Source organism: Salvia miltiorrhiza, chromosome 1 (genome assembly GCF_028751815.1).
Source record: "Salvia miltiorrhiza cultivar Shanhuang (shh) chromosome 1, IMPLAD_Smil_shh, whole genome shotgun sequence".
Lineage (NCBI taxonomy): Eukaryota > Viridiplantae > Streptophyta > Magnoliopsida > Lamiales > Lamiaceae > Salvia > Salvia miltiorrhiza.
The window spans coordinates 66,286,330-66,301,022 of record NC_080387.1 but is presented as its reverse complement, the minus strand read 5'-3'; the positions used below and the strand labels follow the sequence as shown (position 1 = coordinate 66,301,022).

The 14,693-nt window shown below is 40.2% G+C and overlaps 2 protein-coding genes across 2 annotated transcripts; one reads left to right on the top strand and one right to left on the bottom strand.

Annotated features, from left to right (window-relative positions):
- The first annotated feature begins 998 nt into the window (after nucleotides 1–998).
- LOC131005144 (protein MHF2 homolog) lies at nucleotides 999–5,764 on the top strand. Its single transcript, XM_057931961.1, has 7 exons — nucleotides 999–1,149; nucleotides 1,263–1,311; nucleotides 1,407–1,444; nucleotides 1,637–1,676; nucleotides 2,305–2,358; nucleotides 2,505–2,609; nucleotides 2,913–5,764. The coding sequence occupies exons 1-6, from the start codon at nucleotides 1,126–1,128 to the stop codon at nucleotides 2,606–2,608; spliced, it is 309 nt and encodes a 102-aa protein (XP_057787944.1). The 5' UTR covers nucleotides 999–1,125; the 3' UTR covers nucleotide 2,609; nucleotides 2,913–5,764.
- On the bottom strand, nucleotides 3,579–5,683 carry LOC131005143 (leucine-rich repeat receptor-like serine/threonine/tyrosine-protein kinase SOBIR1). The gene has a single exon (XM_057931960.1). The coding sequence runs from the start codon at nucleotides 5,681–5,683 to the stop codon at nucleotides 3,770–3,772; it is 1,914 nt and encodes a 637-aa protein (XP_057787943.1). The 3' UTR covers nucleotides 3,579–3,769.
- Nucleotides 5,765–14,693: the final 8,929 nt, after the last annotated feature.

The following is a 14,693-nucleotide window of genomic DNA, read 5'->3' as shown; positions in this document are numbered from 1 at the left end:
CCTCCGTCCCAAACGAAATGTCCTCTTTCTTTTCGGCACCGAGATTAAGAAATGTGTATAAAGTAGATAAAGTGGGTTGGTGGAAATTATTTAAATATTAAGTATAGAGAGAGTGTGTATTGCCAAAAGAGGAAACATGACATTTCGTTTGGGACAGCCCAAAAAGGAAAACATGACATTTCGTTTGGGACGGAGGGAGTATAATTTATAAGTTTGAAACTTTTGATAGTTACGTGACGAATTCTGAGAATCCTATAAACTCCAAAATTGTTTTTGAAATGTCCAAAATTTTATTGAGCAACTCGAACTACACTATTTGATGACTGATATTATTCCCTTTTATTCATTTTTATTTTTGAATTAAGAAATTCACAGCAGCTATACATGATAGCTCAAGCAAAATTTTGTTTATATGTAACGACCCTCTTACATCAAAATACTAGAATACTTATACCAGACTAATTTTGTTTGTTGATATCGAAGTAGAAAATTTAGACCGTATTTGAACACACACAAAAAGAAAAGGTAAAGACTTATTTCTACTTTTCTGAATATACTTAATTGTTAACTTTATGAAATTGACAGTTTTAGTTTTAGATGTATTGTCTAAATTCTAAAATACATGAAAAGATTTAACTTTATTATTTTAAGCTGCACACTCCAAATATACCATCTCAATCGACATAATTTAAAACTTTTTTGTACAAAATGACTAATTGCAACAAAATTATTGCCCTCAATTTTGGTAAATACAATACATACATGTATTTATATGATGGTGGATCATATTTTTGAATGACTAGGAGAAATTCACAATAATTTTATTTATTGTAGAAGATTTGAAAAAGTGCATATAATAGTATTTTATAAGAACTTAACAGAAAAAAAATATACTAGTAAATAAAATTGTGGGGGTTGAAGAGCATGTTTGAAAAAGTTGTAGTGAGACATTTTTGAGTTTTTCTGGGGTTAACTTCTAATATGCAAAATCTATTTGGGACACTATCAAAATTACAAAAAATGAATAATTGATTATAGTTTTCAGTTGTTTCACTCACAAATTACATAATTACTTCTCCTAAATTCCTAATTGATTACCTCTGGTGCTCACTTCTTCACCCGTCAATGGAGGAAAATACTTTCGACCCTGTAAAATTAACCAAAACAGAAACCTTTTTCTTTGTTTTGTTTTCATCGCATTTTTTCCTTTTTTCGAATTTCTTTGCATTCTCAGTGAATTTTCTCTGGTGTTCATGCAACAGGAATTAATTCGCGCCATTTTCAGACTCGTTTGGGAAAAACGAGGTGCAGGTATACTTTTTTGTTGATTGATGTTTCCTTCTTATTTTTGATTGATTTTTCAACATTCAAATTAATATTCAGCACTTGTGTGTGTGTGTGGACAGAGCGGGAGAAGAATCAACACTCAGAAAATGAAGCAGAGGTATGCTTTTATTTGTTTTTGTTTTATTTTATTTCTTTTTCTTCTTCTGTTCTGTTACTGTTTTTTCTTTTTTGGGTGATGAGCTACTGAAGAACTTGACCTTGTATAAAATGCCTATGTTGAATGCCATAACTATGTAAGCTTGTTTTTGGTGCAACATTTTTTATTTGTGTGAATTTGATTTATCTGTAGGCTGGACCAAGTACGACGAAGAGAAGCAGGCTAACTACTGGTGAATATTCTGTTGTTTGATTATGCTAACTGATGATTGCTTTGGAAGTAGTAGCTATTTGATATTGTTCGTTCCTGTGTAGTTATCGGATTGAGACGTAGAATGGTTGAGGGAAATGGTGGAGAGTTATAGAATTCAAAGTAAAATCGGGAATTTGTTGGAACTTGGAATATCAGCAAAACAGTGTAGGAAATGTTCTCTTATAAAAAGAAGTTTTTTTTTTCCCTTTCTCCAGAAGGTTACATATTTGATAATATTAGTGAACCTCGTGTGATGAAATCAATTTGATCTTGTACTTCTTGATTAATTACTCGCCATTTGCATCGTGCATGCTTGCCCTCCTAGTTGAAACAATCTGTGTTTTGGAGATATTTTTGACCGAATGTGGTACAATTTCCTGTAAGCTCAATTGTGTTTGAATCTTGACATTTTCTTGTGCAGTCTTAGACTGATGCAGAGTTTGTTTAAGAATTATGTTTGAGAAGTATCACGTCCTTTAATGATTCCAGTGCTAAACTTGCCTCCCCCATATCAATCTTTCAAGTTATATTATACGAACGAGTTTGTTGATTCTAGATCTTCACTTACCTGGAATATGAATAATGTTTTAATTCTTTGTGAAATACAGTCAACATGAATGCATTGAAGGTGAGCTGTGAACTCCTCCGAGTTCTTGTGGCAGGTTAGGATCAGAAACTCATGCCGCTCTGTTTTTCAGTTTGAATAAATAGTCTCTCTCTTTATGTACATTTGCTTGCTATCTTGTGCAATATTTTGCATAGTTAATTGACATGTTGCTGTTTTTCTCCTCTGTGTATGATGTTCTAGAGGCTATCCAGCGTGCTGCTGCCATTGCTGAAGCAGAGGGCTCGTTGAAAATAGAAGCAACTCATCTAGAGAGGATACTTCCTCAATTACTTTTGGACTTTTGAGGTACCTTAGAGCTTCGATTTTCAGTGCAGTTGCTTCAAGTCTTATATGAAACTTAATTTTTGCTCCAAAAAGTCATGTTTTGTTTCAAACTGATTGAATATCTCTGCACTCTTTTACCACTAAAATGTCTTCATGATCTCTGGAATTATGTCATGATTTCTTCGCTATTTTGTGCTGTAAAAAGTCCGCTCTTTTTTTGTTAAAAGATGACGGAGACTAGGTACTTCTCTTCAGTACATATGAACCGAGGGGATTAGGTTAAAAGTTAGCTAGCATCTAATATATGGTTGTTCCTTTTCCCAGGCTTATTCGAATTTGGTGAACTGATGAAGATGTGATATGCTATTTTTCTGGATTGCATATTTATTTACTGTCCAGACAGCAGAATCTAGAAGGAGAAGATTAAGCAAGGAAAAAAGTTTAGCATTTGCACTTCGAGTCCCCAACTCATGTGACAACTTTTCTTCTGCGGCATGCAAATGTTGGATAAACTTTAGTCTTCGGGTTAGATCTCTTGGAATTCTTAGTGAAAGAGCTTAATGCTTTTGGATAAGAGGTAGCTTTAGTATGTGGGAACTGCATCTTCTGCAAGCAGACTGTAATCTCTTATTCGATTGTACTGATTGTATCATTGTATGCATCACTTACTTGAATATTCTGATTATGATTTTTCTATTTAACTTTCAAATCAAATTTTATGTCAAAACTATGTAAAATCTTCCTGATAAATATATGTAGTGCAGTGATGCCTTTGGAGCTTGTTTTCCTTCGTCTGAAGTTTGAAAATAACTTGATACTAAAGCTGGTCTATAGAAAAGCTCCACCGGGCTATTACACGTCTGGCCGTGAAAAACATGCTGCGATTTTCCCTTTTGATGATTTTACAATAAGAAATGAGGGAAAAACAGGTTTGCTGGAGATTATGTAACAGAATGCGCATTGCGACTGATCCGAATTTGATACATCAGGTTTGTAACATGTTACCAATAAATAAATTGCTTAGATAAAGGACTTGACCATTATAGTACATGAACATGTCAAACAATACTGATAAGCAGAACCTAGAAAAGGAATTTAACACATTTTACACCGGACAGATTGCAATCTTCTTAATATGCATCTCTAGTGATAAACTGACAGCTAATTCAGTTTCTCTCGCATCAATCAGTCTTTATCTGTGATAGCATGCATCGAGCATCCTTACTGTTTGGCCTCTCCTTAGGATTATCCAGAGTGCAGAAGCAGGCAACCTTGAGAACTAAGAGCATCTGCTCCTCATTGCCGCTTCCCAGCAAGTTTGGATCAATCGCCCTTTTAGGGTCCTCTGAAGTCATCACATTCCTCATCCATTTCACCAATCCCATCTCATCCGTGTGCTGGAAGAACTCATCGGATGGCATCTTTCCGATGACCATCCCGCCTAGCAACACCCCGAAGCTGTAAATATCGCACTTCTCTGTGAACTTGAAAGTCTGGTAATACTCAGGAGCTATGTACCCCACTGTTCCTGCCACGTTTGAGGTCGTGACATGAGTGTGAGCTTCAGGGACAGCTTTTGCCAGCCCGAAATCTGCAATTCGGGCTTCCATCTCGTCATCCAGCAGCACGTTTGCAGGTTTCAAGTCTCTGTGGATAATGCGAGGGTTGTGATGCATATGAAGGTACTCCAGCCCTGCTGCCACCCCTACTGCGATCTTGTATCGTGCCGCCCAATCCAATTCTCGTTTTCCTTCTGATACTAATTTCATATAGTCTTGCAGGCTGCCATTCTTCATGTACTCATACACCAGGTAATGGCAATTGGGCCGTGGCAGATAAGCTAGCAGGGAGAGCAAATTCCGGTGGCGGATTTGGCCCATGGTTTGAATCTCAGACCTAATCTGCCGCATTTTCTTGTTTAACAGCTTGCTGTCTTCTTCATTCACCCCGCCCTCTGCATCTGAAGGCAGTTGAACTATCTTCTTGATCGCGATTTCCTTCCCGTCACTTCCAGGTAAAGCAGCTCTGTAAACTTCCCCACAGCCACCTCTCCCTATAATATCAAGTGATTGTAATCCATCATCATTTTCCAGAAACGCCAAGTCCTCGGGCTTCTTGATCATCGCGCTGAAAATCTTCAAGCTCGTGTCTTTTGTGTGTGCTCGGATTAAGCGCAGCAACAGCTTGAAAACCATGGAGAATACCAATCCAGACAGACAGCCTGCTAGAATCCCAGCCATAAATCCAAGAACCCACTCCTTCACTTTCTTCGTCTTGTTCTTGTTCTTCTGCTTGTTATTTGCAGTTGTTGCTGATGGTGATGGGGCTTGAGCATTAGCCATGCTCCAAGAAGAAGGCGCCATGGCCGGATTGGATTGGTTTCTCTCCGCAAACACATACCGTTTCGGGATGCTCTCCTCCTCAGCCAAATCTGCAGACAAGTACTGCTCAAGCTGATCATTCATCGAAGGAACCGGGCCCTCGAGCAAACTGTTGCCCGAGATGTTGATGAACTTGAGATTCCGAAACGCTGTCAACGAAGCCGGCACTTTCCCTTCAAACATGTTGTTTGCAAGATTGAGCTTTTCCAGGTTGGGGAACTGCTTCAAGAATTTCAAGTTCCCTGCAAACTTGTTTGAGGACAAATCCAGGATCCGGAGGCGAACCAACGACGAAAATCCGGCCGGGAGTTTGCCGGAGAACAGATTGTTCCCGAGGTTCAGCACCTTGAGTTTCTGGCAGTGGATGATTTGAGGCGGGATTTGATCAGAAATCTGGTTGTTTTGTAACGAAACTTCTTTCAGCTCAGAGAGCTGGCCGATAGCTGGAGATATTTTTCCATTGAGCTGTTGGGATTCGATGACAATCCCAACAACTCTAAGAACGTACGAATCATTAACGATTCGTCGTTCGCAGAGAACTCCGGCGGAATCGCAGAGATCGCCTGCCGGAGTAGGCTTGATGCCTAAGTCGTTTTGTATCTGCAAGAGGGCCTCATGGTCAGAGGGGAGAAGACTGAGTTTTGATTGAGCAATGATAGTCAATGTGAAGAAACAGAGGAGAAAGAGAGAGGATTCATGGCGAGGTAGTGCCATAAGGCGGCCGTGGCTGGCCGTAGGAGGAGGAGGAGATGGTGGTGGAGGCGGCGGTTGGTGTTTGAAATGGTGGCTGGTTTTTCGTATAGTCTGGCATGCTTATGTTGACTTTATATGAAGCTTCATTTTGCCGTGTGGAAAAAAATGTGCAGGTGGACCAATCTTGGGCAATCGTTTCTTGTCATCCGTTGACTTGGAAATTACCTAAAATGACCCTATATGTTTCATATTTTCATTTTGTTTTTTCGGATAAATGAAATGTGATTTTTATAATTACGTGGAGGATGGATATTATTGCAAAGATACTTTTCTCAACTAATTGTGGACTGAAAATTCTCAAAGAGGTTGATTGTTGTCATATTTTCGGAACTTAAAGAAATTATTTCTTCAGTACAAAAACTCTCGTGAAATTGGTTTTATGATGAAATTGATTTCACAATAACACTACTTCAACATACAAATGGTTGACGGGAGAGAACATAAATGAGATGAAGTTTTTGAAGAGAAGAGCTGCCAAAATTGACCCGGCCCGATGAGCCGACCCGGTCCGCTCGGGTTTAGAGCTGGATTGGGCTCTAAAAATTGAGGGCCATAAAAAATCGGGCCTAAAAAGTCCACCCAGTGAGCCTGCCGAGCTTATCGGGCTTTCGGGATAAAAAGCCTGGGGTTTTCAAACTTTTTATCCCGCCCGAAATTAACTAGTAATTTTTATTTAAATTATATATTTTTTAAAAGTCATAAATTTTAAAACTAAATTCTAAAATATATCTAAATGATTATTGATTACTGCTTCAGTGCTTCTATAAAAAAACGAAGAACATAAAAATGATTCTTAGCCTAAATAGTAAATTATGGTGTAGTAGTGTATGGAATAATTTATATGGTTTTTCGACTTGGGCTTATCTTTCGCGTTTCTCCTTGTATTTTTTTTTTTTTGATGAAATTACATTATAAATAATACAAACCACACACACACCCAACCTAGTGGTTATTGTGGCCGAGAGTATTCGAACCTGTGACCTCTTGGACAACAGGCAACCACCCCAATCACTAGGCCATCCCAAAGGGACTTCTCCTTGTATTATTAGTTATATAGCTTGTTGATGTATTGTACATATTTAATTATTTATGATTAGCAAATCTACTTGAATTTGTATTCTCATTTGAGATTATGTTGGCCAAAATTATCAATATATCAAATTGACGATCGGTGATGTTGAAGATTACATATATACATATATCAAATTCGATACTTTATTAAATTTAATGCTGTCACCATGTGATACAAATGAAGTAATTGTACATATGTGATACAAATGAAGTAATTGTACATTGATGAGTTGCTATCATTTTATGACTTTAATTCTAGTACATTTCGCCAAAATTTCATGATCTTTGAAATATGTGAAGGATATACATCTGACCTTTAGCATGTTTTTTTTCCAAAGAATGTTTCTGGATCGATCAAAATTATGGCGTTCTGTACGATTTATTTTGTTCTGTATGTAAATGCGTATACAAATTTAGAGTTATGATTCATTGAGAATTATGGTTTTATTTCAATTAATTTTTGTAACAAAAAATAAAATTTATTTTTGTAACAAAAATTTAAAAATTTTAATAATGGGCCGGTTTGGCCTTACCGCCCGATGGCCCAACAGAAATTGGGCTGGGCTTAGAATTTGGCAGCCCGATTTGATTTTGGGTCGGGCTGGCCCGACCCGGCCCATTTGACACCTTTAGGGAAGAGTAACAAATGAGGGCCGAAATATGGCCTTGGGTCAAAGTGGAGCTTGGGCTAATTGCCCAATTAACTTAAGCAAAAATAAGAGATATTTAATTATGTTAATTAATAAGTTAATTATCCTAATTTTTTTCAAAAATAGAAATGACTCATTTTCATTTGGACGATTAAAAAATGAATACGACTCACTTTTGATGGGACAAAGAGAATATTATTCTAAAGAATAAAATAAGAATACTTGGTATTAGAATAAGAGGAAAAGACACATTTAGCCAAACTCACATAGTTAGAGACTTATATAGCCACAAGGTTTAAAGTAAGACTTTAGTAACCAAAAGCCAATCAAATGACCAAATAGCCCTTCGTTTACAATTCATGCTTAATTAATATATGCAAACAGTAATACCAGGCCCAACATGCTTCCGTAACACTTCAAAATAATTCAAAACATAAATCAACAGTATACCTTTCGTCGACTGGTCACCTTCAGGAGCTTTTGTCGCGTTTTACGGACTTCCTGCCTCTTCGGCCTTCGTCCAACCACGCACTCGCAAGAGGTGGTTGCAACCTTCTTCCTTCACTGTGCTCCGGCTTTCGCCGAATGGTCACCTTCAGGAATCAGTTTCCCTCCTTCACTGTGTCTCGACGTCAAATATTTTTGTTGATAAATGAAAAGAAAATATTTTTACTAAACCGAAAGTTGGGCAAAAACAAAGCGTTTAACGAGGAATTATAAAATATTTAATTTATTTCATAATAATCTCCCTAAGGGAGGAGACTAACTTGTTTAGCTACTCATAGTAGCTAATACTTGTATACATAAAATTAAAAGAAACTAAAACTTAAAATTGAAATACTTTGAAAACTAAAATTTAAAATACAAGGATAATTTTTCTGAAGAGAGAGTGTGTTGTGTGAGAAGTGTGGAGAATTTTCGATATCTCTTCCTCTCCAGAGCTTGAGTTTATATAGAGGTTTGAACCCCTCTATAATTGCTTGGTAGTTGGCCTTGGATTCTTTCTTCGTGGACCAGCTATCTTGAATGTGACGTCCACCATCTTTTGTTGGCCATGATTGCCGACATTAGTTAGTGCCTTCACATGGAGTTGAACCTTCCTTTATCCTTTTGCGATAATGGTTGGTGAGGTCCAGCTACTTTATCTTCCACTCAACTTTGTCTCCTGCTTTCGGTGAGTGGTGCTTTCCTGGTCCCATGCTCCATTATTACATTGATAATGTTGTGAGGGGCCAGCCTGCAATTTTTCCACTCTCTTTTGATGAGTGGAGTTCCTGTAGAATTATCCTCTTTTGCTAGTGGATAATTCATTCGCCTTTTCTTCCACCCACTTTTGTCGTTTCTTTTTTAGTGGGTGTCCTTCTTGTCCTGAGTCACATGACTCCCTTTTCTTTGTCGGGCATCTCACTTTTTTGGTGCCCTCGGTGCTCGTCCACGTGGAGTCTTGTGCTCCTCGTATTCATCGGACCGGAACTTCTTTTTGTTAGGCTTTGGAAAGAAGCCTTAGCCGAACTCCGGTTCTTTCTGCGTCGGACATTCCGCGCAGATGTGGTCCGTCCAATGGCCTAAATGAGCCATGCTGCAGAACTTGTGACGAGTTTCTTTGCTTCCCGTCACTTTGTTTTGCCAGAGAGTCTGCCTTTTCTCTTCGAAGGCCTTCTCAGCGAAGCTTGTAGTTTTTCCTGTCATAGAATTTAACAGGAAAGATCCAAGTCCTGCGTTTTGAGAGAACTTGAACTGGTACTTCACTTTGTCCATCTCTGTGAGACAGACCCATAGTCCCCATGCACGTCTCGTGGAGATTTGATCCTCCGTGAATGTTGTGACAATGGAAACTTCATGATTAGGTGCCTTAATTCGGTTTAAGGCCTCCGTGTCGGGTCTCCGAAGCTTAATAAAATGGAAAGCTTCATGATTCCCTTTTCCTGCTGGTTCTGGAGCGGCGCTGAGAAAGTATAGCTCCAGGACATCTCCCCGGTTGAGGGACTGGTTGTTCGCCCAAGCATCATAGACTGTCTCTTGGATCCACCTGGGTAGACCCCTGATTTCGCTAAATGTTGGCGAAGTAGTATAAACTGAGGCTAATGCCCCGAATTCATACCACTCTTTAACCTCCTGAGGATTGGCTCCGGTGGTCATCCATATGCCGAGGATATTTTCCCGCAACATCAACCCGGCAATAGCTCGGATTGAACCCTTTTCTGGTATTGATTTTTTCCCATCTGGACTGGTACAGCTGCCAAACAGGAGAAATATCAATAATGTTAGTATCAATCTTAGATTTGCCTGTCAGCGGCCTAAGACTGATCTCTCCCTCTTTTACCCCAGAGGTGGAGGGTTGACATGTTGGTTCGGGGGGTGAAGCCTTTGCAACATCTTTTTCTCGAGGATCCGGTTTTGACACCTTAGCCTCAGAACTTGTGCTAGGGGTATTTGAATCCCCTGCTACAGGTAATCCGGCCTGTACGGTAATGCCTGCTTCGATTATGGGAGCCATGATCCCGCGCAGGAGCGGCTTGTGGGTTGCATCATTAAGATTTAACATCTTCATGATACATTCTCGTATGCGGTTGGTTACTTTGGATTCATCATCCGTTTGTATCCTTCCCGCTTGTTTGGCATGGAGTAAACACTCTTGTCATTCTTGTTGTAGCATCTCCAGGCTATCCAGGAGCTGCCTCTGGTTCTCCATGATAGAGTCAACCTCAGTTGGCTCCATCCCTTGTTAAGAAATCTGCAAGAACATTTTGATCAGATTTCAAGATGACAATATCATAATCATAATATTGGCATTCTGCTTGCCATCTAAGCAATCTAGCCTTTTCAGGTTTAGATTCTATCTTTTTTGTTAAGAAAGCTTTAACATTAGTGTTATCAACTTTCAAAACAAATTTCTTAGCAAGTAAGAAAAGCGGCCATTTTTTAAACGCCTTCCTGACTGCATAAAATTCCTTCTCGTTTATGTGCCATCGCACAGCCTCGTTGTCGGAGAAAAGATCGCTACAGTATCTGCAAGGTTCTTCTCCATAAGGGGTGATCTTTGTGAGCACAGCTGCCCACCAGAAATCACTCGCGTCGGTGTAGAGGACCAAGTCATCCTCGTCTTGTGGTATTGAAAGTTTCGGGAGATTTTTGCAAATCTCTTTCAACTTCTTCATACCCTCCCGATGTTCCTCCTTCCATATGAATGGAACATCTTTCTTCAGTAATGGACTGAAGACTTTTCTTTGTTCTGCAAGGTTTTTGATAAACATCCCTGCAAAATTGACAACTCCGAGAAAACTTTGGAGCTGCTTTTTCTCTTTGAGATCCTCCGGGAAATTCTGGACCTTTTCCACAATATGATCTTGTAGAATGATTCCAGACTCATCGATCTCAATCCCCAGAAACTCCATCTTCTGGGTGGCTATGACTGCCTTCTTTTCAGACAGCACTAGTCCTTCTTGTTGGCAAACATCCGCAAAGATCTCCAGATGCCTGACATGTTCATGAATGTTCTTTGATGCAATGAGAATGTCATCAATATAAACAAACATAAACGAAGAATAATCCTTGAAGAGATTATCCATCTTCCTTTGGAATATCTGAGGCGCGTTGGCTAACCCCATTGGCATGACATTCCAGACATAATGTCCTTGTGGAGTTGAGAAGGCTGTGAACTTCTTACTCCCTTCTTCCATGCGAATCTGGTAGAAACCTGACTTGCAATCGAACTTTGAGAATACCCTTGCACTTCTGATGCAGTTGATAAGGTGTTCTCTGCTTGGGATAAAATATCCATCGAACTCAAGAATGTCATTAATCCCTTTATAATTAATGACCAATCTTGGTTTTCCTCGCTTGATCTCCCCATGATTTCTCACCAGAAATCCAGGACTGCTGTAAGGCGACTTCCCTGGTTCGATCAGCTTCAAATCAAGGTGTTCCTTGATTATGCTCCTCATATCCTGTTGATCTTGAGTGTTCATCAGGATAGGTCTGAACCTAACAAACTCATGCTCCTTTCCAGTTTTAACTTTCAAGGTAGCTTTGAGCTGGTTCTTGTCCCACCATGCCAAAGGATTCTCATGGTAACACTTCTGAATCCTCCTTTTGACGTCGGCTATGGACACCTGTTCTTCTTCCTTGATATCTTTGTGTGATATCAGGGAGACTTTGAGGATTTGAGTTTCTTCCTCGGAAAGATCTGGGAATCCCTCGATTATGCATTTGAGCATAATATCTCTGAATCTCCGTTGATCCTTCATTTGTGGTCGTCGGAGTCTGCCATCATCACCACGCTTGCTGCGGAATTTGATTGGCATCGAGCGATTAAAAGCTCCGTTGAGCCTTTGCACAATGATCTTGTGGTCACAATTGGTTGTGAACACTAGCCTTCTGGCCTCATTGTCCTGTGTGTACCGCTTGAAGGTTTGCAGAAAATTATTTCCGAATAATATATCTGCTCCGGTATCATGGAAATATATCGGTGGGGTCTTGACCTTGTACCAAGGTGTCTGTCCTGCGCCGCCGATCAATATTTCCGTCTGTTTTACTCCTTTTGATAGGAGCAAAATCTTTTTGGAGAAATCTCTTCCCGCAATTCGAGGCAGTTCTTCTTCAACTTCTGCTGGAAAGACTCCTCGTTTTGCTGTACAGATTCCTGCTCCTGAATCCACATAAGCAGCAAAATATTCTGCTTTGAATTTCTCGTACAACATCCCAACAGAGATGTATATTGAGAATGGACTTGTCATTGGATCATCAATCTTTTGCGTCCGATTGTGATCTCCATTCCTCCTGCTTTCCATGACCATGGCGAATATTTGTCAAGGAAATCTCGTCCTAAGATCAGGACGTCAGCTTCTTGTCCGGCTTGGCCTTCGACTTGGATTTCGAAGCCTCCGACCTCCAGAATTCCGATATATCGGTTGCTTTCTGGATTTGCCAGATAATACAACGTGTCGCAAGGAAACTGATTTTTCCTTTCGGTTGTATCAAATCTTGTGGAAACCTTTCTCCATCCTTCGGGACATTTGAGCTTGATTCTCATGTCCGGGACTGGTGTTTCCTGAATCGTCCTTCTTTCATACGAATGAGAGAAGCTTCTTGTTATAGGCCCTGAAGTTAGCCTATTTTCCTGGAATGATAGCCTTGGTGCTCCCAATCTGAGACTCTGATTATGGCTTAGCACCTGCTTGTCTCCTACATCGATGTCGATTTCCCTGATCTGGGGAATCTCCACTCGGTTTGGATTGACTGCCTTGGCTACCTCCTTGAATATTTCTGGAATTTCAATAAATTCCTTTCCCAGAAATAATTCCGTGTGATGGGAATTTGATAAGGCATACGAGACTTGATAAGTCAGTGAGTATGGCCTATTTTCTTTCGTCATAAGCTCCTTCTTTTTGTAGTCCTGATAGAGGGTCAGGGCTCGGCTGAAGGATGAATCTTGTAGATTATAAGCGATTTGTGGATACATCTCGGTTATAATCTTTTTGGCATAGAGATTGCCTGAAAAAGCTCCAAGAACTGATTCTTTAGCATCCCTAATTCTCTTGTCGCAGAGTGCAACATCAATCGGTTGATCTGTCCCAGGTGATAGGGCAGATTTGATTACCAACTGAATTGCTCCAATATGAATCCATTTCATCGTACTCGCGACTTCTGGCTTCATTCTTTGAAGATCCCGCCGTATATCTTCGGCTGGAACAAGTTGGATCTCCACCTGATTACTTGTAATCTCAATTGGAAGCGCCATTTCTCGGTTGGTAACGCCGAAATAGACATGATGCCTCCTTTTGGATGGAATCAAGCTTTGAAAAACTTGGTTCATTCTTCCACTAGAAAACCCTTGGTACGTTCGTACTTCTTCGGTTTCCTTCTTGAGTTTCTTCACAAGCTTCTTCACCACCTCCTCTTGTGGAATCAGAAAATGGCTGGAAAATCCTTTCTGATCCTCCATCTGAGTGTGAAAAACCTCGTTCTCTTCTTTAGTCTGACTCGTCTCCGGTTGATCCATCGGTCATATCCGAATCTTCAGAGCTAAAGACCTCTTCCTGCTCGTATATACTCTCATCAGAGGATATATCTTCGAATTGATACACGGGTATCAATTCCTGGTGGTAGATAGCGTCTTCGATATCCGGTGTGGATTCGAATCTTCTTATCTTCATTTTCTCGTTGTCTGGGCAATTGGTTGAAATATGCCCTTTTGCACCGCAAGTCCAGCAGTTGCAATCTTTGAAACTTTCATTTGCTTTGGCTTGGGTACGCCTGAAAGTTTTTCTCGCCGGAATTCTCTTTTGATTTGAGAATCGGTTCCTTGATGGTCCGCTCCGTTGGCCTGATTTGTAGGAGCGCGCCTTCTGTCTGGTCCACATAGTTCTTGGCTTCCAAGAACTTCTTCTGGACTTTCTTTCATAGGGTTGGTACCTATGTTTCTTTCGGCTCTTCCTTTGATATAGCAGTTCAGCACCAATCTCTGTTGGAAGATCAATGTTGTCGCACATCAATGGAGATTTCTTATTGAGTCTCCTCAATCTCTTGAGATTCCTTTGGTCTGCTGCCTTCTGGCGCCATTCGGACAGCTTCTTGTGTACATAAGACATCCTTCTTGAAGCGCTATCAAGTGGATATCCTCCTGGTGATACATACTCGTTGATGAGCATCTCTCTCCATGGACTCGGAAACTTTGGGAAAAAGAGGTCCATGGCTTTCTGATCATCAACCACCCCCATATGGACATATAGGGTGTACAGGCGCAGAAATTCATCGAGAGCTTTTGGCTCTAGCACCATCAATCTTAGATTGTAAAGTGCCTATTGATATTTCTTGCGCTTCTCCTCCGCGGATCCTTCGAAAAAACCCATTCCCAAGAAATGGATTTTTATCTGTTTAGTAGTCTCCTTTATGATTTCATAAATTGACGTGCTACTAAACATTTCTTCCATTGCTGAGACTTCGATTTTATCCCAATATTGTTTTGCCATGCCCGCCAAGCTTGCTTCGAAGATTCTGGCAAATTCTTTTTTGTCGTAATCTATTGTGGCAATCACGACATTCAATGATGAAGCCCATTCGTCGATGAGACCCTCCCATTCTTTGAAACTGGCTTCGTCGAGGTTGAGAATCAATCCATATGGATGGATTGGTTCTAGTGTGACCTTTCCTATAGGTGTATCCTGCATCTGAGGCCTCCGTCTTTTGGTCCGCCGGAACTGGCTAGTATCTTCTTGAGCCGGTCCCTTCTTTGTCGGTTCTTCTCCTTG